Source organism: Nicotiana tabacum, chromosome 6, assembly GCF_000715075.1.
Source record: "Nicotiana tabacum cultivar K326 chromosome 6, ASM71507v2, whole genome shotgun sequence".
In the NCBI taxonomy this organism is placed as follows: Eukaryota; Viridiplantae; Streptophyta; class Magnoliopsida; order Solanales; family Solanaceae; genus Nicotiana; species Nicotiana tabacum.
Genome location: NC_134085.1, coordinates 69,568,870 through 69,590,063, shown reverse-complemented (window position 1 = coordinate 69,590,063; position 21,194 = coordinate 69,568,870). Strand labels below are relative to the sequence as shown.

General features: G+C 36.8%; 1 protein-coding gene and 1 long non-coding RNA gene across 6 annotated transcripts; one reads left to right on the top strand and one right to left on the bottom strand.

Moving 5' to 3' along the window:
- Window positions 1-230: 230 nt before the first annotated feature.
- Window positions 231-11,977, top strand: LOC107776971 (uncharacterized). Of its 5 annotated transcripts, none has more exons than XR_001646105.2 (8): window positions 231-488; window positions 7,023-7,455; window positions 7,557-7,803; window positions 7,883-8,086; window positions 9,022-9,094; window positions 9,195-9,311; window positions 9,415-11,036; window positions 11,802-11,977. XR_001646105.2 is itself a non-coding variant. In XM_075254834.1 (6 exons), the coding sequence occupies exons 4-6, from the start codon at window positions 8,009-8,011 to the stop codon at window positions 9,559-9,561; spliced, it is 342 nt and encodes a 113-aa protein (XP_075110935.1). In that variant the 5' UTR covers window positions 239-488; window positions 7,023-7,455; window positions 7,557-7,803; window positions 7,883-8,008; the 3' UTR covers window positions 9,562-10,000. The 5 variants fall into 5 exon arrangements, 1 of the variants encoding a protein (XP_075110935.1); XR_001646106.2 differs by lacking the exon at window positions 11,802-11,977 and adding an exon at window positions 5,414-5,490 and having other exon boundaries at window positions 233-488; window positions 9,415-10,000; XR_001646107.2 differs by lacking the exon at window positions 11,802-11,977 and having other exon boundaries at window positions 234-488; window positions 7,677-7,803; window positions 9,415-10,000.
- Window positions 11,978-16,032: 4,055 nt separating this feature from the next.
- Window positions 16,033-21,194, bottom strand: LOC142181628 (uncharacterized). Its single transcript, XR_012710404.1, has 2 exons — window positions 20,685-21,194; window positions 16,033-20,488 (listed from the first exon to the last, which is right to left on the bottom strand). It is a non-coding gene; the product is annotated as an uncharacterized LOC142181628 (long non-coding RNA).

The window sequence follows — 21,194 nt, the reverse complement described above, 5'->3', positions numbered from 1 at the left end:
TGATACACTTCTGAAGCAAAACTGTCCCGATAGGATAGTAACTATGAGGACGGTTTAATAAGGCGATACAATAGGGATATTTATAGGAACGGTTTTCTGAAATAAAATATTTATTGAGACGGCTTATTTTTCCCTCCCTGATTTCCCTCCAACATATTTATTAAAAAAAAGTAAAAATAAATTATGACCTCACAAAAAAAACTATACTATAGGATTACTAATTAAGCTTTAAAACATAAAACCTTCGCCTCTCTCATCAGAACCAGACAAATCCTAGACAAATCTGCCAAGGCTTTCGTCCTTCTCGTCTTCAAACCTATCCGCCATCGCGAACTATTTTTCTTACTCCGACGAAGGACAACCATTTCAGCTAATATAAGGGAATCTCAGATGTAGATTATCGGTATTTTTCTGTGTTCGTGGTTGTTCGCTTTCGCTATTGTTTCGCCGGAAAATTATTTTGCCGCTTCTTCTGCTTTCTTTCTCTGGTAAGATTTCATCTAAACCCATTTATTTACTATGTCCTTTGTTTGTATTATATGATTTCTAATTTTTGATTTCATCTAAACCTGGAATTTTTTTGATTTCTAGTTTGTAAAACTGTAATTATCTAGTTAGTTGGAAAAACAAGTTAAATTTTGTTTAGGGTTTTTTGAGTTATTTTCAATTGGAATTTTTGATCTGACTAACGGCAAGGATTTGAGCACCAAAATACATGGTATGTCGTTTTATACTATTGGCAGACTATACGAGCATGGTGTTACATTAAGGGCTTTCTTATTATTTGTTGCTACTTGACTCTTCGTGTTATCGATCACATTTTATCTGTTAGTTTTATGTGTTGTCACTGTCTGCCCTGTTGCATTTGCCTAATTTCCATGAACTTCCACTCTACAAACTTGTTCATCAGTGTGAAAACACTCTTAGAGAACTCAAACCCCAATGCCGCAACTAGTTGTCTCTGTATGTAATTAGCCACCTCATTACACTCTGCTAATTTTAACACCTCATAAACATGAACATTTAAATTTTCAAGATAAACTTAGGCAAAACAGCTCTTCCAACATTGTCCATGTCCTTTAATCTTAACTCACAGAATGTAATAAAGATCATAATTCTTAGTTTAAGTTCATAATCAAGAACCAATAAAAGGGACTTGACAAAAGTAAGAACAAGGCTCTGAAAATGCTACCACCTTCAAAAGCAACTAACACGAAATATGATTCAGATCTAAGAAGTGTGCCCTGAATATCACATGCAACTGCTTCTGATTTTCGTCCATGTAAAGTACACTTGCTTATACGGTGGTACAAAGGAATTTGATGAGATGATCTAAATGATGAGTTTCTAGAAAAGAAACCAGAGTCTTTAACTTTCATTGCAACTCTATAACATGATTTTTTTATTAAGAGTATGTAAACCAATTTTATATTATTTATTTTGGTGTCATATAGTAAAAGTAATTTAATGGATAACAGAGATAAAAGATGGATGGGCCTCCGAAGGTCAACTGATAAGTACATATAAGGAATGAATAAATTTCTTGATAAAGCATTTGAACGAGCTTCCCAAGGAAATCAGATATTATGCCCTTGTAAAGAGTGCGCTAATTGTTTTTGGCATCATAGGAATGTGGTGGAAGACCACTTGATTGTTAATGGTTTTGTTCATGGATACAACAAATGGGTTTTCCATGGAGAAGGACTTTCCTCGAGAAAGACTCCATGCCCAAGCAGTAATGATGATGGTTCTGACATGTATGATGATATTGATGTATTACTTCATGATATATTTCGAAATGTAGAGGATGATTTGGGACATAAAGGAGTGAGTGATGGACCATCGGAAGATGCAAAAAGATTCTTTAAATTAGTAGAAGAAGGGAAAGAAGAATTATATCTAGGGTGTGAGAATTTCTCCAAATTAGGTTTTACGATTCTGTTGTACTTGTTTAAATGCATTCATGGGATGAGTAATGTGGCATTCACAGACTTGTTGGAGTTGTTAAAAGAGACATTTTCATTTGCTCAGTTACCCGAATCTTTCTACAAGGCAACAAGCATGATAAAAGATTTGGGTCTTCATTGTGAAAAAATACATGCATGTCCTAATAATTGCATGTTATTTTGGAATGACAATGTAAATGCAGATAATTGTTCTATTTGTGGGTCTTCTAGATGGAAGAATGTTGTTAAAGTCTTGACTAATAAAAAGACCAAAACCCCTGCAAAGGTTTTAAGGTACTTTCCATTGAAAGGATATTCATGTGTCCTGAAACAGCTATAGTTATGAGATGGCATGCCACTGAATGACCGAATGATGGTAATATAAGACATCCTGCTGATGGTGATGCTTGGAAGGAATTTGACTCCTTACACCCTGAATTCTCTAGCGACCCTCACAATGTTAGATTGGGTCTTTCAAGTGATGGTTTCAACCCGTTTTGAATAATGAGCATTTCCCATAGCACGTGGCATGTTATGTTAATGAACTATAATCTTTCGCCTTGGATTTGCATGAAGTCAGAGTATATAATGTTGTCAATGATCATCCCAGGTCCGTCATCTCCGAGAAATGACATAGATGTGTATCTACAACTACTAATTGTTAAATTGAAGGAACTATGGGAATTCGGTGTAGAAACATTTGATGCCGAATCCAACCAGATGTTTCAAATGCGTGCAGCGTTAATGTGGACAATTAGTGATTTTCCTACACTAGCAATGCTTTCTGGATGGAGCACAAAGGAAAATTTTGCATGCCCCACTTGTAATTATGGAACATGCTCTCAATATCTCAAGCATAGTCGTAAGATGTGCTACATGGGTCATCGGGCATTTTTGCCTCATGAACATCCATTCCGAAGAGATAAGAAATCATTTGATGGTAAGGAGGATCATAGACTTGCACCTACTCCTTTGTCGGGTACAGAAGTCCTCGAAGAGCTGCGTGAATTAAAGAATGTCTTTGGAAAGGTCCAAAAGAAAAGGTCTCGGGATAACAAGTGTCCATGGAAGAAAAGATCCATCTTCTTTGAACTTCCATACTGGGAAACTAAAAAATTGAGGCACAATCTTGATCCGATGCACATTGAGAAAAATATATGTGATAGTATTCTTGGGACATTATTGGAGATATATGGAAAGTCAAAAGATCATGTAAATTCTCATTACGATTTGCAAGAAATGGGAATACAAAAAGAGCTTCAACCAATACAAGATGTTGTTAGTGGAACAATTTCTTTGGCTAAATCTTGTTTCTACATGAATCCAGATGAGAAAAGGCGATTTTGCACCGTCTATAACAATGCCAAATTGCCAAAAAGTTTGTGCCTCGAATATATCACGTTATGTGCATGAGAAAGAGATGAAAATATCGGGATACAAGAGTCATGATGCTCATTTTATAATACATTACTTGCTCCAAGTTGCTGTTAGAAAATCGTTACCCAAGAATATTTCTTTGGCATTGATTAGGTTGGGCAACTTCTTTAGAGCCATATGTGCTAAGGTTATAAGGCAAGAGGATCTTGATAGATTGCAGACTGAAATTAATGATATTACATGTGAGCTTGAAATGATTTTCACTCCAACCTATTTTGATATAATGTCTCATTTGCCTGTTTATTTAGTAAATGAAATTAATCTTGGGGGTCCAACTCATTGTCGTTGAATGTATTCCACTGAAAGAAACTTGTGCAAGTATAAGGCGTTTGTTCGTAATCGAGCTCATCTAGAAGCGTCAATTGCAGAGGGATTTTTGGCCGAAGAGTGCTTGACTTTTTGTTCGAGATATCTACATGATGGGGTGAAGACAAGATTTAGTAGGTACCAAACTGAGGATGATGGGGACATTGAAGGAGCAAAATTGTCACCTATATTTCCTAAAATTGGCCATCCAATTGGAAGTAAGAAAAAGAGAAAAGGAAAGATTTTCCTCATGGATTTGCAGTTATGTTCTGAGGCACATAAATATGCTCTCTTCAATACTGAAGATGAACAAGCGGAGGTGTTTATCATGTAAGATAAAATATATTATCATCACTTGTATTATAAGCCTTATTTATTTTAATTTTTTAAGATTTTTAAATTTAATTGGTATGGACTGATGATTAAATTTGAAACATATGGCTTGCAGGGAACATAAAAATTTAATTGATAATCGTACTAGATCAAACGTGTGGGTAAGAGCAAGAAATCATAGTCGAAACTTTGGTTTAAAGGGAAAGTAAAAGGCATTGACGTGCCCAACCATTTGTGATGGCTAGCTAAAGGACCTAATACATTGGCCAAATGATATACTGGATATTTTATCAACGGCTACTTGTTTCATACAATGACGTGGGATGCCCCGTTGAAGACTCAAAATAGTGGAGTGACTTTGTCAGCAATAACTGATAGTTTTGCTAGTGCTAGGGACCAAAATCTCATTGATGGAGAGGTTCTTTACTATGGAGCTATTCAGGATATCATTGAGATTGATTATTGGGGCCGCTTTAGTGTTGTACTATTTAGATGTGATTGGTTTCGTAATGAAGTAGATGAATATGGGTTAACTCGGGTATACTTTAACCGATTATGTAGTACTGATGACTCTTTTGTGTTGGCATCTCAAGTACATCAAGTTTTTTATGTGGAGGATCCAATTGAGAAAGATGTTTATTATGCAAGAAATAAAGTCCCTGTTGATTTGTATGATTTGGAGGAAGAGAATATTCCTAATGTTGGGGAGACATTTTGGAGTGAGCCTAATGATGAAGCAGGTCCATCAACTAGATTAGCTGATATTGATTTTAGATGGTCGAGAGAAGATGTATCTCTTGATGTTATTGATATGCCAACTGATGCACAACATTCATAAGATACAATTATGGAAACATCAGAAGAGGAGAATTTAGATGATACATATTGGGATTGGATGGAGGCTGATGATTGAAGAGGAATCTTCTGATTTTTATTTGTTTTTTTTTTTATCTTCATTGTCTTCTTTCGAACAATTTTGTGTTCTTGTGTATGCTCTTGAGTTTTTAGTTTGTTTCAGTTTCAAGCTTCTGTAGTATGCTAAGTACTAGAAACTATAGTCTGATACAAAGCTATTTTAATATGTTATAGTTCAAACTTAGTTTGTTTCGTTCCAAGCTTTTATATTATCCATTGTTGGGGATTTTTTGTTATAAGAAAAAGCCACCCTCTCCCAACCAAGGCCGTGAATGATTATAATGATTGTTGGTTTGATGTGTGTGAGAGAAGTGAAAGCAGACTTTCCAGTAAGGCAGAATACATAACCAGCCCCCCTAAACCATTATCTTTTCAAGCTACATCCATTGCAACTTTCAACAAGCAAATGGATTTGTCTTTTCGTGTTGCTACTACTGATGTTGTAAAGGGGCTATGAAGATTGCTTTCCTTTCTAGGCTATGTTCAGTCATGGCATTGAGAAGATACCTGACCCGTATCTTGGCAAGGCGACCCAGCTATATCTGCAGCCATGGTGATGTCGTCTTCTCTCTTGCTTTGATCTACTGTTGTTGTTGCCGCTACCGTTCTTTTGTTTTTTCTGGAAGCAATTAACATTGCTTAGTTCTCTCTGTAAATATAGCTTCGAGAGATGCAATTAACATGTTGTGCTTAGTTGTTGCTGTTAGTTCTTTCTGAAAATCTAGCCCATGATTTCTTGCTGGAAGCAATTAACAGTGCTTAGTTCTTTCTGTAAATCTAGCTTCGAGAGATGCATGTTGTTGTTGATATGTTGTTGTTGTTGATGCTACCGTTCTTTTGTTCTTTCTGGAAGCAATTAACCGTGCTTAGTTCTTTCTGTAAATCTAGCTTTGAGAGATGCATGTTGTTGTTGATCTGCTGTTGTTGTTGTTGCTGCTACCATTCTTTTGTTCTTTCTGGGAATAATGTGTTTTATTTTCTCTAACGGAATTGAGTCCAAAACTTGTCGAATCAACTAAAATTGTTAGATAACAGTTGAAAATTCTTTGGATTACTTGGTATTCAGTTGAAAAACAGTTGAAAGTTTTGTTCTGAAAGGTTTTGAGTTTCTGATTTTTTGAGTCTTGAACCGAACTGAACTTCTTGTTCTATTGTGAGATCTCTTCTGTCACAGACTGAATTAGACTCGATTGATAATCTGCAGCAATGTCTTAAATCCGATGATATTTAGTTGTCTAGGGAATATTGAATCCTGTGGATACTATAAGAAGACCTACTTTACACTTCAGTATCTAAAAGTATTCTGATTTTTTTTCCTTTCGTCAGGGCATCTTGCTTAACTGTCCTAGTTAACAAAGTTACTCCCCAATCATACCATTCATTAGGTATATATCAAGAGTGATTGTTGTGGAAGTTTCCCGAAGCGGTATGAAAATCGATGATTTGATGTCCCCATAACTCAACACAGCGGAATCTGGTCTATGTCATCTTATGCGTCAACCTTTAGACACTTAATTCCTTTTTTTTATACCAGGGGTTTGTCCATTCCCAGGACTCTAACCTGAAACCTCTTGGTTCATTTTTAAGTATCAATTATGAAGAAGACTTGTTCTATCATTTATCTTGTGAACTGCCAGGGTCTTTTCTGATATGGAGTTTGTATTTAGGCATTGGATTTCTGAGTTTTTGAGCTGCAATATTCCTTGTTTCTGCTGAGTTAGCTACTGTATTGGGTTAGCAGCTGCTCTGGTTTGAAAATCAATTGAATTGGTGAATGTGTTAACCTGTTTATTTAGACAATGCATATTCCTTGTTTTTTGTTGTAGTTTAATGTTTAGAGGGAATAAGCTTCTCAATCCTTGATTGTTCTCAACAAGAAATGTTGTTGCTGCTATATATATTCTGCTGCTTTTGTAATACATTTTATTCTTGCATATGACCTTTGTTTTCACTTTTTCGTTGGCTTTTCCTTGTCTTGCAATCTGAAACCATTACTTCGAAACCATCATATATGCATCTTGTCATTCTACTATTGTCATTTATATAATACCTAATAAAGCTATTTTTATTTGTATTCTTCATCAGATTTGATAGACATGAGTCAAGAAAGACCTTCAAAGCCCAAAAGAAAAACAAGTGCGACATACACAAAACCTGGAACAATGGCATCTTTGGCAAACCAAATAAGGACTTCGTTTAGCCAAAAATATGTTGTTCCCACTAGACAATCAAACAAAGAATGGCCGAATATTATTGAAGAGAATTTGCCACAATATCTAGGAAAAGTAGCCCACGTACAAACTAGATCAATCACTTCTGCAAAAATATGTTTTTCCTACTAGACAATCAAACAAAGAGCGTTTGAATATCATCGAAGAGAATCTGCTAGTGCCACAATATTTAGGAGTAGCAGACCATGCACAAACAAGATCAACCACTCCTGCAACACAAGTAATAGAGGAACAAGTTCAGTTGGATTCTACAACTTCTATCGAAGATGAACAATGTGAAGAACAAGGTAAGAACATATAGACTTTATCTAAAAATATTCACATCTTATTTCAGTCATAAAAAATGTATCAACAATAGTGATTTAGTGGTTTTCTTTGGTTCGAATAGTTGAAGGCCCTTCTAATCAAACAAAAAAAAAAGAGGTAAAACAAAGATGAAAAGTGTACATGGACGACATGAGCGTAAATTGATTTTACTTAACAACTTCAATCAACTCGTCGGTCCTAGTGATGGCGTTGTGATAGAGCTTGGAAGCTTCCTCGGCACATTGGGAAGGAATGCGACTCTATGTCCTCTTGATATTTTGGATTGGAGGAAGATGGACACAAAAGAGGATATATGAGAATATACCAAGGTCTGGACTTCTTAATTATTAATTTTTGGTTGAAAATCTTTCATATTTTCTGCACTAACAGATTTGACACCAATTGTAGGATAAATATGATATTCCCGAGGCTGGAAAAAAATACATTTTGGAATCTATTCAAGCTGCCTGGAGAAAGCACAAGAGTAGATTGAAAAAAGGTCACTTTGACCCCTATCCAAATGATGAAACTCGAATGCAACATATCCCTGAAGATGTTCTAGTTTCTCAGTCTAAGGAACTCCTTACGTATTGGAACTCTGAGAAACTTCAGGTATATGACTTTTTACTTGTTCTTCTTCATCTTCTTGAACTTCTTTTTAAAGTTCTTCTTCTTCTTTTTGGTTTTCTCCTTCTCCTTGGCCATTGCTGGTGTCTTTCCCTTCTTTCTCTGCTTTAGGGATGCTACTGTAAATGTTTTCAATGGCTTTCTAGTTGTCTGCTCTTCAGGGATGCTACTGTAAAAGTTTTCAATGGCTTTCTAGTTGTTTGCTTCAGGGATGCTACTTTAAATGTTTTCAATGGCTTTCTAGTTGTCTGCTTCAGGGATCCTATTGTAGTCTGATAGTATTAGTACTTGAGTGAAATTAGAACTATGTAATATGCATTGTCTAAATAATATGAGAGGAATAGACTGATTTGAGGCAAATAATGTATCGTCGTCTCTTGATGATGCAGTCCCTTTCTGTTACTTGAATCTTCAGTTTAAAAACGCTATTTACCTCTACTTTCCCAACATGCCAGATTATTGATGTCCTTTAATTTGCTAGAAACAATCTAGTATATGACAAGTAAAGAACCAAATTGTCATGAAAAGGAAATCTCAGTATATAGTACGAAACGCAACTCCCTTTTATTCGAAGAGATTAATTGCTAAACTTTCATGTGAAATCTCACTGTATAGTCCAAAGTTTTAACCAAAAGGAACAAAAATAAGTAATCACTCTTATGTGAAAACTTGCTTATGACATAAAGTTGCCCTTGGAATGAGGCCCTTGCATAGTCTTAGTCTTTGTTTGGGGTTTCTACTATGATCTTCATGTTGAGCTGCTACTACTGTTTTTCTTTGCAAGCGATGACAATCCATCTCCTCATTGTTGCTATTTTTTCTTTCTTTCAATGTTCTTCCATTTCCCTTATATTGTGTTTAATATATAATTCTCAAGTCCTACTTGTAATTTATTGTTTGATTTTTCTTTCTGTTTGCAGAGAATGTCTAAAACTAACATTGAGAATCGGAAAAAGTTGAAGAATCTTCACTTTGCTTTAGTTCGCTAAGTTGGTGTGTAACTAGCAAATCATGGGAAAAAAAATTTCAGTTCTAGCTTTTGTTTTGTTCATGGCAGATCAGTAGGAATGCTAATTCACTTTCATGTAACTAGGAAAACGACAAGGAAGCTTCGGATCCTTTATCAGCAAAGGAAGTCTTTGTAGCTACAAGAAAAAGAAAAGCCGGTCGATTATACATGTCCTCGGATGAAGATACAACCAATAAAATTGTGCGAATTATATTTAACTAATGTTATATCGAGATCAATTATTTGTTTCTATTTGTTTACTTTTTATTTACTTGAATTATATTTTTTTGAATTTGCTTTGTAGGCTGAAATGGAGGAAATTGAAGCACAACAAAACGAAAATGGCAATGAGTTCATAGAGGCATTTGCATCTGTCATGGGACCTGAACATCCTGGACGTCTGAGATTGTATGGACGGGGGGTTACAAGAACTTCTTTGAGAGGGAAGTAGGATGTTTCGAACCCTCTTCAAATACTTCAAATTCTATACAAAAATTGGAGGAGAAGATACAAAGAATGGAGGAAAAAATTGGGAACAAAAGGCAACTATCCGTCAGTTGTTGCAGATGTCCTTGCACAACTTCAGCGTTCAGGAATTGATATTGATGCTAACATTATTCTGGCGGCATTGGGTGATAATTCATTGGGAGAAGCATCATCTGCTCAGCAAACAACATTGCAACCAATCTGTCATCCATCTACTGGTACCAACAAAGAAGGCCAACTCATTCCAGTTATTAACTCATTGAAAATTTAATAATTTTTGTGAGATCTACTGTCTTAGTTTGGTACTTCATGTGCGCATTCTGTATATTCTTGGCCATGCCAAGTGCCATGCGGTACTCTATTGAAATTATGCCAATATAATGACCAAGTGCATCTCTTATGAATCCTTTCTGAAGGACTTCGAATAATATCTCTATATGCATGATATTTAGTGTTTGAACATATTTAGACACATGTCACCTAGATGCCATGCCGTTCAGGGGCGGATGTACGTACATCGAAGCGGTGTCACGTGAGACCGCTTCGTCGGAAATTTTGATTAAAACTGTTGCTGTAAATGACATGCGAACAGTAAATTTGTACATATTATCTAAAGTGACACCACTTGATAAACATTTCGTTGTTAGTTCAATGGTTAAGCCTTTGGTTAAGGTAGTAAAGGTCCAGGGTTCGATTCCTGCATACGTGACCTTTTGTTTAATTTTATTTAACACCTTTTAAACGCTCAATTCAGAATAATTACTTCATGAATTTGCAATATTTATTTGTGCTAGCTTGCTGTACTCAGCCTCTCAATCTCGTCATCTCCGTGAACTCCTTTGGGTTATCGGCCATCAATTAATTATGACACTGCTTACTGAAAGTTCTGCGTACGCCCCTGATCACTTAGAAATTATGTTGTAAGGGATAATAAGCATATTCTTATGTATCTGTATTCATTATGCTTTACTTTCTGTATATAACGTTATAGTAGCAGCCAACCAGAATTGTAGAAGTTTGAAGCCACCTATTCCCATATACTTTTTCCAATACCATCGGCATAGCGATCTCTGGTTTTGAACATTCTCATTCTGACTCGCTCCTTTTTCGTACTCAATGAATGAGGGAATCCTCAACTCTAGTGTACCTTCTTTCTCGCACTTACTCCAAACTATATCCATTCTGTTTTTTTCCGCATCATTCTTACAATTTGAAACAAAAACCAATCTTGGGAGATTTTTGGGTTGAACACAACTTCTTCTTCAAATTAAAAATACAAACTTTGAACTTTTTTTTAGACTTACCATAGTAGTAGTGTTAATATAATTGGAAGATCAGATGGGGATAGAGAGTAAATACCAAATGAAGGTGGTGGAAGGAGATAATGGCTACGTACTTGAAGATGTCCCTCACTTGACTGATTACATCCCTCATCTTCCTGTACTTACTTTATTTCTTTTCTCCTCTTTTAGTTTTACTCTCTATATATGAAAATCTAGCATATCTGCATTTGTTTGGTTGCTTCACTTTTTGAGTCTTGATAATGTCTATTCAATGACTTTGTTAAAAGGGCTGCTTAATTTGTATGTCTTTCTGCTTCAGACGGCTCCATTGATTTGTGGAATTATTACATGTTATAATGTTCTTTTTTGAGTTGATAATCTTTTATTGCAAGCTTTGATCTGTTTACACTATGCCATAAACATATACTAATATTGAAACGAAAAGCCTAGACCTTTAACTTGTTTACTATCATGCATAAACATATACTAATTTATTTATTTACTTCAAGCATATTCTTATATATCTGTATCTGATTGGATGATCGCAGCTTATTTCAAACTCAATTAATGGCTGAAAGTGCATTATGACAACATAGAATTCTTTTTGCCCATGAAATGAGATTTTTGGAAGCATTTTAGGTTCATAATAAGTATTTTTAGCATATACTTGTGATTTGTGGAAGGATCTTAGGTTCTGAAAAGAAATTATATCATGTTTTAAGCAGGTTGAAAATTATGGAATAGTCTTATTTACAAATGATGTTTTGAGCAGGTTGAAAATTTTGGGATAGTCGTATTTACAAAGAAAACTCTGCCGAAAAATTTAAGAATTTAGAGCGTTTGAAAATGTTGGAGTTATCAAATTGGTCATTCAATTATCTTTTAAAAAATTTATTTAATTATTTCTAGTTGTCTTTTGTAGGTGCAGCGATTGCGGAAGAAAGCAGTGACGAAGACCTTACTTGAGTGTTGTTGATCGTTGTTAAACTTTCTATCATCATGTTCAAAGATATTTTAGTTTAGAACTTTTTGTATGCAAACTCATCTATTTTGACTTTTGAATTGTTGATCAAACAATGCATTCACATTTTGTTTTTGTATATGAGTAATGCTAGTTGAATATTTAATTTTATTTCGTGGTTTATATAAGTTATGGGGTAAAAAATTTCATTGCATAGGAAAATATTCCTCATTTTGCTTCCATAAATATCAGAAATTACAATTGTGAATTGTTGCAATAGAGCATATAACCGTTCCAGTAGACCTAGCAAATAATAATAGCATCCCCTAATAACAGTTGCAATATGTTACAATATCCGTTGCAGTAGGGTACTGATAATTGTTTCAGTATCATCAAAACCGTTGCAATAGACTTAAAAAATCGTTGGAATAATTATACCACAGCGGTTTATAACCGTCCCAATAGAAAAGATAATTGTTCCCATAGATAGAACAATGGTAATAGTACCATAACTGTTACAATACCCCCTATATGGAGACGGTTTTGAAACCGTTACAAATAACCGTTCCAATAGACCTATTGTAACACTGAATCCTGGAACGCCTCCAAATCCGTTCCAATAGCCCTATAGGGACGGTTAGTGTATCTATTGCCACGGTTTTGGAAGGGTTGCCATAGGCGTAATTTCTAGTAGTATTCGAAGTCAAAACTTTTCTTGAACGGGGATTAACAAACTAGTGACATGGAACACCAAAAATCAAATAATTCAAGTGGTGACTCCTTAATAATAAAACTAATCTCTTTTCAAATAATGTCACTTTGATAGAAAAAACTTTCTTTCCACAATCCACCGGAAAAAAGAGGTGTGACAAGGACCAATTTTTTCTATTGGAGGAGTTTGCCTATAATAACAAATACCAGCCTAGCATTCAAATGGCATCATTTGAGGCTTTATACGGTGAGCGGTGTCGTTATCCTGTTTGTTGGTTTCAGCCCGATGAGGCTAGTATGTTGGGTATGGATTTTGTTCAAAAAGGTGAAGTTGATTCAAGATCGCCTTTGTATAGCGCAGAGTAGGCAAAAGACTTATGTGGACAGGAACGTCCATGATGTGGCTTATATGGAGGAGGAGAAGATACTTTTGAAAATTTTGCTTATGAAGGGCATGAGATTTGGGAAGAAAGGCAAGTTGAGCTCGAGGTTTATTGGCCCATTTGAGATCTTAGAGAGAGTTGGGGAGGTTGCTTATAGGCTTGCATTGCCTCCACTCCTAGCAGGGGTACATCCGATATTTTATGTTCCTATGCTTCGGAGATATCGTGAAATAAGTCGCATATATTTTATGTTCCTATCCTTCGGAAGTATCATGAAAAAAATTGCATATTTTGAACTCCAGCATAGTGCATCTTGATGAGGATTTGACTTACGAAGAAGAGTCATTAGCTATTCTAGATCGGTAGGTTCAAAAGTTGAGATCTAATTATATTTCTTCCGTGAAAGTGCTTTGGAAAGGTCTGCCGACTGAGGAGGCTACTTGGGATTGCGGGATAGGCTAATCACCAGACTGCTTTGGAATAGGCTAGTCGCTGGAGACAAGAACAATCTTGACTTTCTTTATACTTTATAATATAAGGCCCCTTTAAACAATCGTAAATGGCCTGAAATGTAATGACCTGGCCCGGTTGCCCTACGCGACTGGCGCTTCAAAAGGCGAAACTCTCGATCGTAGTTTGGCGACCTATCTTCGGTTTGCCTCCACAAACGCGCCACTTAGGAGCCCTACTCATATTCCAAAGGTTCTACTTCAATTCAAGCGCAAGCTCTCCCTTCTATTGCATAACTTAGGAGTCCGAGTCCAATATGAGAAGTATATATCCGTATCTTTTACCAGTCCAGGTATATTTCTATGTCCATTTGGGGACAAATATTTCTTTAGAGATGGAGAACGTAATGACCCCATAGATCGTTTTGAGTTCTAGTTTCCCATTTCATGATCTGAGACATTACATAGAGTTATTTGATGATTTATGACTTGCGTTCGTGGTCCATTTTGTTTTTCAATAAGTTTACATATATTTTGTCAAACAAAACTTGATTTTTAAACTTAAAAATGGTTAGAATTAACTACGGTCAATATTATTAATAAACGACCACGGATCGTTATTTGGACGATTCTGGTTGGTTCTTATGATAATTTTTACTTGTTGGGTCCGGGTGATCCCAGGCCATTTTGGCGCTTGTTGTGAAAAGTTAAAATTTGAAGTTATGAAGTTTGAAATCTTTAAGTTTTTGATGTGTGATTCTTGGTTCTTGGTGTTATTTTGATGTTTTGAGTATACGAGCGAATTCATATGAAGTTTATATACTTGAATGATTGGAGTGGGGCCCAGTGGGACCCGGAGGAGCTCGAGTGAGTTTTGGATTGATTTTCGGCCACTTTTGCATAATTTGCAGCAGCTGATGTGCTGTTGGTGCATTGTGCATCGCGAACTTGTAGTTAGTCTTGCATTCGTGAAGAGGAAAATAGGGCACGAGTGATTTACACAATGCGAGCACGAGGGGAAGCTCGTGAACGTAAGGGCCTGGGGGGATTGGCCTTCGCGAATGCGGCAGCCCTCACACGAGCGCATAGGCATAGGATCTCATAGGCTGGCAGATGGTTCTTTATCGCGAACACAACCAGTGGATTACAAACGCGGAGGCTTGGGGATGATGCATTCGCGAACACGTGGAGGCCTTCGCAAATGCGATGGACACTTGGTTAGTGTTCTTTGCGAACGCAAAGAGCACCTGACGCCCATATATTTAAAGGGATAAAAACCCGAAATTTAGCCATTTTTCACCATTTTTGAGACTTAAATTAGGGATTAAGGAGATTTTTGAAGAGATTTTCATCCCAACTTTATTGGTTAGTAACTTTTATCTAGTTTTTACTTATTTCCATAAATACCCGTAGATTCTTATCCCTAAATTTAGTATTTTAAAGAGTAAAATTTGGGGTTTTAGGAAAAAACTTATGAGGGCTAATTTTGAGAAAGGCCTCGATAAGGTTCAATCTTGATGCAAATTACGTATTTGGACTCAGGGATGAATGAGTAAATGGGAATTAGTTTTAATTTCGAATTTTGACCATATGAACCCGGGTTGATTTTTTGTTTACTTTTTAAAATATGATAAAGATCGAAATTTTTTTATATTAGAATAGTTTCTAAAGCTTGTTTTGACTTATTTGAACATTATTTGACTAGATTCGAGCTGTTTGGAGGCTTGTATTAAAGGCACAACTGTACGGGAATGTTGTTTTGGTTTCGAAAAGAGGTAAATATTATGGTTAAACTTAATTTGAGAGAATTAGATGTGATTGGTATAGTTGCTAAATTTTCTATGTGTCGGAGACCGGTATATGCAAGGTGACGAGTGTGTATGCGTTGGCATTGGCTAAAAGCATGCGACTGAGACTAGTTTATTTATGTCTTTACTTATTTCATGCTATTATTTGCCAAATGCCCTTGCTTATTTTATGCATTTACTCGTTAAATATTTTTACTTGATTTATGCCATTACGGGCTACATGCTCTTACTTGCTACATAATTTAGACAATGCATATTCCTTGTTAGACAATGCATATTCCTTGTTAGACATAATTTAGACAATGCATATTCCTTGGTGAATGTGTTAACCTGTTTATTTAGACAATGCATATTCCTTGTTTTTTGTTGTAGTTTAATGTTTAGAGGGAATAAGCTTCTCAATCCTTGATTGTTCTCAACAAGAAATGTTGTTGCTGCTACATATATTCTGCTGCTTTTGTTATACATTTTTTTCTTGCATATGACCTTTGTTTTCACTTTTTCGTTGGCTTTTCCTTGTCTTGCAATCTGAAATCATTACTTCGAAACCATCATATATGCATCTTGGAATTCTACTATTGTCATTTATATAATACCTAATAAAGCTATTTTTATTTATATTCTTCATCAGATTTGATAGACATGAGTCAAGAAAGACCTTCAAAGCCCAAAAGAAAGACAAGCGCGACATACACAAAACCTGGAACAATGACATACACAAGACCTTCAAAGCCCAAAAGAAAGACATGAGGCAATGTATAAAATTTGAGAAAGATTGGAGGTAATTTTGACTGTTTGGAGTCAAAATTTGTTATCAATGACATACAACTAAAAAACACTAGGCAAAAAATTCTTTTTCAATGGTATTAATGGAATTTGTAAACACATATATGAGACAATATATAATATTTGACGAAGAAGAGGGCGATTTGGAGTTAAAATTCATAGTTGAAATTGAGTTTGCATTTTTCTTTTTTGCCTCACATGTATCTAATATATATTTTATATGTATCTCACACATATGCATACATTGATATACAAGGGATATACATTTGCTACATATGAGATACTCAAATAATGCACGGGGGATACAGAGGAGAGGATACACATCTTATCTTCATCCAGGGTCAATTTCTACTTCGAATTTGGTTAAATTTAAAGTTCAAACCACCTCAAGTCACCATCAAATCGTCCCAAAATGGAGAATCAAACTCCTTAACATGTACCAAATCTATTCTAACAATGCCAACACGGAATAAATATCAATTTTGAAAATTCAAATTTTCAAATTCAAGCTTATGCGAGCTTCAAATAAACGAGCTTCAATCACTTTTAATAGAGTTTTAACTCATCTTCTTAATTTTTAAAATTATTTTATTAAATTAATCTATCACAATTGTCTTATTGGAATCAGATATAGGGTCGGAAACACAATTTCGAAAACACGTTTTCAAGCATCGACAAGTAAAAAAACCTTCACTTTGCACATCATTCGGAGTCACTGCATATATTTAAGAGAATTGCAGTATTGGTGTACGAAGAGTAAAAGTATTACTCTTCAACTTAAATGACATCAATAGTTTGGTTTGTACAGGTGATTACGAGAAAAAATATATATAATTTTGTATAGATTGAATCTTAGGTAATCAAAGTAAAGCCCAACGATGAGAAGAGTATGTACTTACAACAACAACTACAAACCCGGTGTAATCCCATAAATAGGATTTGAAGAGGGTAGTGTGTACGAAGACCTTACTCCTACCTTATAAAGATAAAGAGGTTGTTTTCGATAGACCCTCGGCTCAAGAAACAGTAGAGATAAAATAAAGGAACCAAGTAGTAAACAAAGGTGACAACAATGTATTATGGTGATGAGCGTGAAAGATACAACAACAAAAAGCACAAAATGTAATAATAAAGAACCATGACTAAGATAATACAAAAATAGTCTTAGTACTATTGATAAGCCTAGGAGGAACACACTACTAACTGTCAACCTACAAACTTATTCCTCGACCCTCACACCTTCCTATCATGTGTCATATCCTTAGTAAGCTGAAGCAGTGACATGTCCTGCCTAATAACCTCTCCTCGATACTTCTTAGGCCTACCCCTTCCCCTCCGCAGACCCGCCATGGACAACCCTCCACACCTCCTGACCGGTGCATCTATGTGTCTCCTCTTCACATGCCCGAACAATCTCAACCTTGATTGCCGCAACTTGTCTCCATAGATGCCAGTCCTATCTTGTCCCTAATAACTTCATTTCTAATCATGTCCTTCTTGGTATGCCTACACATTCATCTCAACATCCTCATTTTAACTACTTTCATCTTCTGGACATGAGACTTCGTGGCACACCAGCACTCAGCCCCATACAACATAGCCGGTCTAACCACTACTCTGTAAAACTTGCCATTAAGTCCAGGTGGTACATTCTTATCACACAAAACCCCCGAGGTGAGCCTCTATCTCATCCACCCTGCTCCAATACGATAAATAATATCCTCGTCAATCTCCTCATTGCCTTGAATAATAGCTCTAAGATACTTGAAACTATCTCTTTTGGGGATGACTTGAGTACCAATATTCACTTTCACTTCTTTTTCATGCGTCCCATCACTGAACTTGCACTCCAAGTATTCAGTTTTAGACCTACTCAACTTGAAATCTTTTGACTCCAACGTCTGTCTCCAAACTTCCAACCCAGCGTTAACTCTGCCTTGCGTCTCGCCAATCAATACTAGTCATCAGCGAATAGCATACGCCATGGTACCTCACTTTGTATGTGTCGGGTCAGCACATCCAATGCTAAGGCAAATAAAACGGGGCTAAGACTCGACCCCTACTGCAGCCCTATCTCCAATGGGAAATGATCTGAGTTACCTCTCGCGGTCCTTATCTGAGTCTTCGCTCTCTCATACATGTCCTTAATCACCCTAATGTACGCCACCGGGACACCGCTAGCCTCCATATATTTCCATAGTACCTCTCTTGGGACTTTATCGTAAGCCTTCTAGGTCAATGAATACCATCTTTCTTTCTCTCCCTATACTGCTCCACCAATCTCCTCACAAGGTGAATGAATTATGTAGTAGAATGTCCCGACATAAATCTGAACTGGTTCTCGAAAATAGTAACACTACGTCGCATCCTCCCCTCTACCACCCTCTTCCAAACTTTTATAGTATGACTCAGCAGTTTGATACATTTATAGTTGTTACAGTCCTTTATATCACCTTTATTTTTATATAACAGAATCATTAAACTCCACCGCCAATCTGCAGGCATCTTTTTGGTCCTGAAAATGACGTTAAATAAACCAATAAGCAACTCCAATTCAGCCCGACCTACTTCCTTCTAAAATTCCACTAGGATCTCGTCAGGCCCAGTTGCCTTACCCCTGCTCATCCCCCTTAACTCCTCGCTCCTAATATGCCTATAATACCCAAAATCCCTCTGACTCCCTGATTTTTCCAACTTACGTAGCACGATATCCTTGTCTCCTCCCTTGTTCAAAAGTCTATGGAAGTATTCATGTCATCTACTCCTGATACATGCCTCTTCCACTAGAACCTTATCATCTACGTCTTTGATGCATCGCACTTGGTCCAGGTCCCGAGCCTTCCTCTCTATATTATTGGCTAACATGTACACCTTTCTGTCGCCTCCTTTGCCCCCAAGATCCTTATACAATCGCTCAAAAACTGCAGTCTTAGCCGCTGTGACTACCAATTTTGCATCTTTCCTTACCTTCTTATAACATTCCCTACATGTCCTCTTTTCCTCCTCATTCGTGCTCCACATTAGCTTCAAATATATCGTTTTCTTAGCTCCCACTTTTCTTTGGACCTCCTCATTCCACCACTAGTCTCATTTGTGACCTCTGGAATAACCTTTCGTTACCCTGAACACCTCTCTAGCAGCTTCCCTAATGCAGTTCGATGTCGTGGTCCACATACAAATCGCGTCTCCACTACTCTTCCAGGCCCCCATGGCCAATATCTTTTCATCCAACTCCTGAGCATTTGCCTTAGTCAAGGCTCCTCACTTAATCTTAGGCTAGTCGTACACCGCTCTCTTCTTCCTTACTCTCTTGACCTCCAAGTCCATTATTAGGAGCCTATGTTGCATCGACAGACACTCACTCAGAATAACCTTGCAATCAGTGCAAAAGCCTCTATCACCCCTCCTAAGGAGAAGGCAATCAAACTAATTCATGGCTACCTTACTCCAAAAAGTGACCAGATGTTCCTCCTTCTTCTTGAATCACGAATTAGCTAACACCAAATCAAAAGATTTAGCAAAATCTAACAATGAGGTACCTCCCTCATTCCTAACTCTGGAATCGAACCCGCCATGCACCTGGTGATAAACTTTAGCAAACACCCCAATATAGCCATTAAAATCACCCATATGACAAGTTTTTCGGTGCGAGGAAAATCACGCACAACCTCGTCCAAATCGTCCCAGAAGCGCTTTTTGACCTCCTCGTCGAGGCCCACCAGAGGCCCATAGGCGCTAATCACGTTACACGTGACCCCACCAACCACTAATGTAATAATCATTAACCTATCATTTACCCTCCTAAGATCTACCACCATCACCATAAGATCCATATCAACTAAAACACCTACCTCATTCTTGCTTGCAGCCCCTCCTGAATACCTTAGCTTAAATCCGTTAACATCCCGAACCCTCGTACCCTTGCATCTAGTCTTCTAAACACATGCAATATTAATCTTTCTCTTCTGAAGAATCCTTCCTAACTCTATAGACATACTCATCAGTGTCCCTATGTTCCAGGAGCCCACTCTCAACCCATTATGTCCCTTAATACCCTTGCCCCCGCCCCCGGTCCACCCAGGACATGACCCTACACTATCATTGTTCCAACTAGCCTACACACAAACAAAGAAAAAAAAGGAATATATATACTAAAATTACAACTATTCCAAATGCAGACAAGAGAAAAGGCTTCAATATAAACTAAAAATTTACTAAGCACACAACAGATACAAGGGCTCAACTAAGGGTAGAGAAAGGTAAGCACGCCAAAGTAAATGCAATAATCAAGGTGAAAGGCAGGCATCAAAACTATAAATAAGCAACAAAACAAATACTAAGCAGGAATGATAGAACCTGGAATATACGGCTGCCAAAACGATGTTGACCAACAGCGTATGAAGTCTAAAAAATCCTATGTGCCGTCCACCTCTAGCTTCTCGCACGTGGGCCTCACGCACCTCTCACAGTTTGCCGAAAAGTTGCCGTTGTACAGAAATCCTCTACCGCCGCTGCTAGACAGTGGTACACGGCGACAAACAGAAAAGAGAAGACAAAGGTATAGGGGATGATGAAGAAAGAAGGAGCAAAACAGGAAGAAGATAAAGAGACAGGAAGCTGGGGGGAGGGGCAGATCCGACGAGCGGGGATAGAAAAAGGAAGAGGGGAAGAAAAAGAAGGAGAACAGATATAGAAGAGGGAACTTACTTGATTCCGATGGAGGTCGCCGGAATTAAGCTGTTGTTAGCACGGGTGTGTTAAGGAGAAAGACTTTATAGGAAGTTAAAGACTTTAGAGGAAAGACTCACGTGTGTTTGGATGAGAAGAGTATGTACTTGATTCTTAAAATAGTTAGATGAGAAGAATATCAAAATTAAGCTGGATTCTAGATTAAAGATGCAGGGAACACCACTTCAAGGATAAAACAGACAGTAAACAAGATTATCTAAAATTTAATATGGTGCATTGCCATATCAAAAGGGAAACATAAAATTAGGGTCTGCATTTTTTTATTGGCTATTGGCTATGCGAGGGAGAAAGAGGGAGGTAGATTAAAGAGAGGAAGAAGCATACAAATACCCTAGTTGAGTTAATATTGATAGCATTTGGATAATAGTGATATTATTTTATGGATTGGCTAATACTGGTATCATCTCGGCTCTGAAAAGCTAAATTATATTTTTTTTCATCCCAATCGAAATCAAAAATATAATTGAA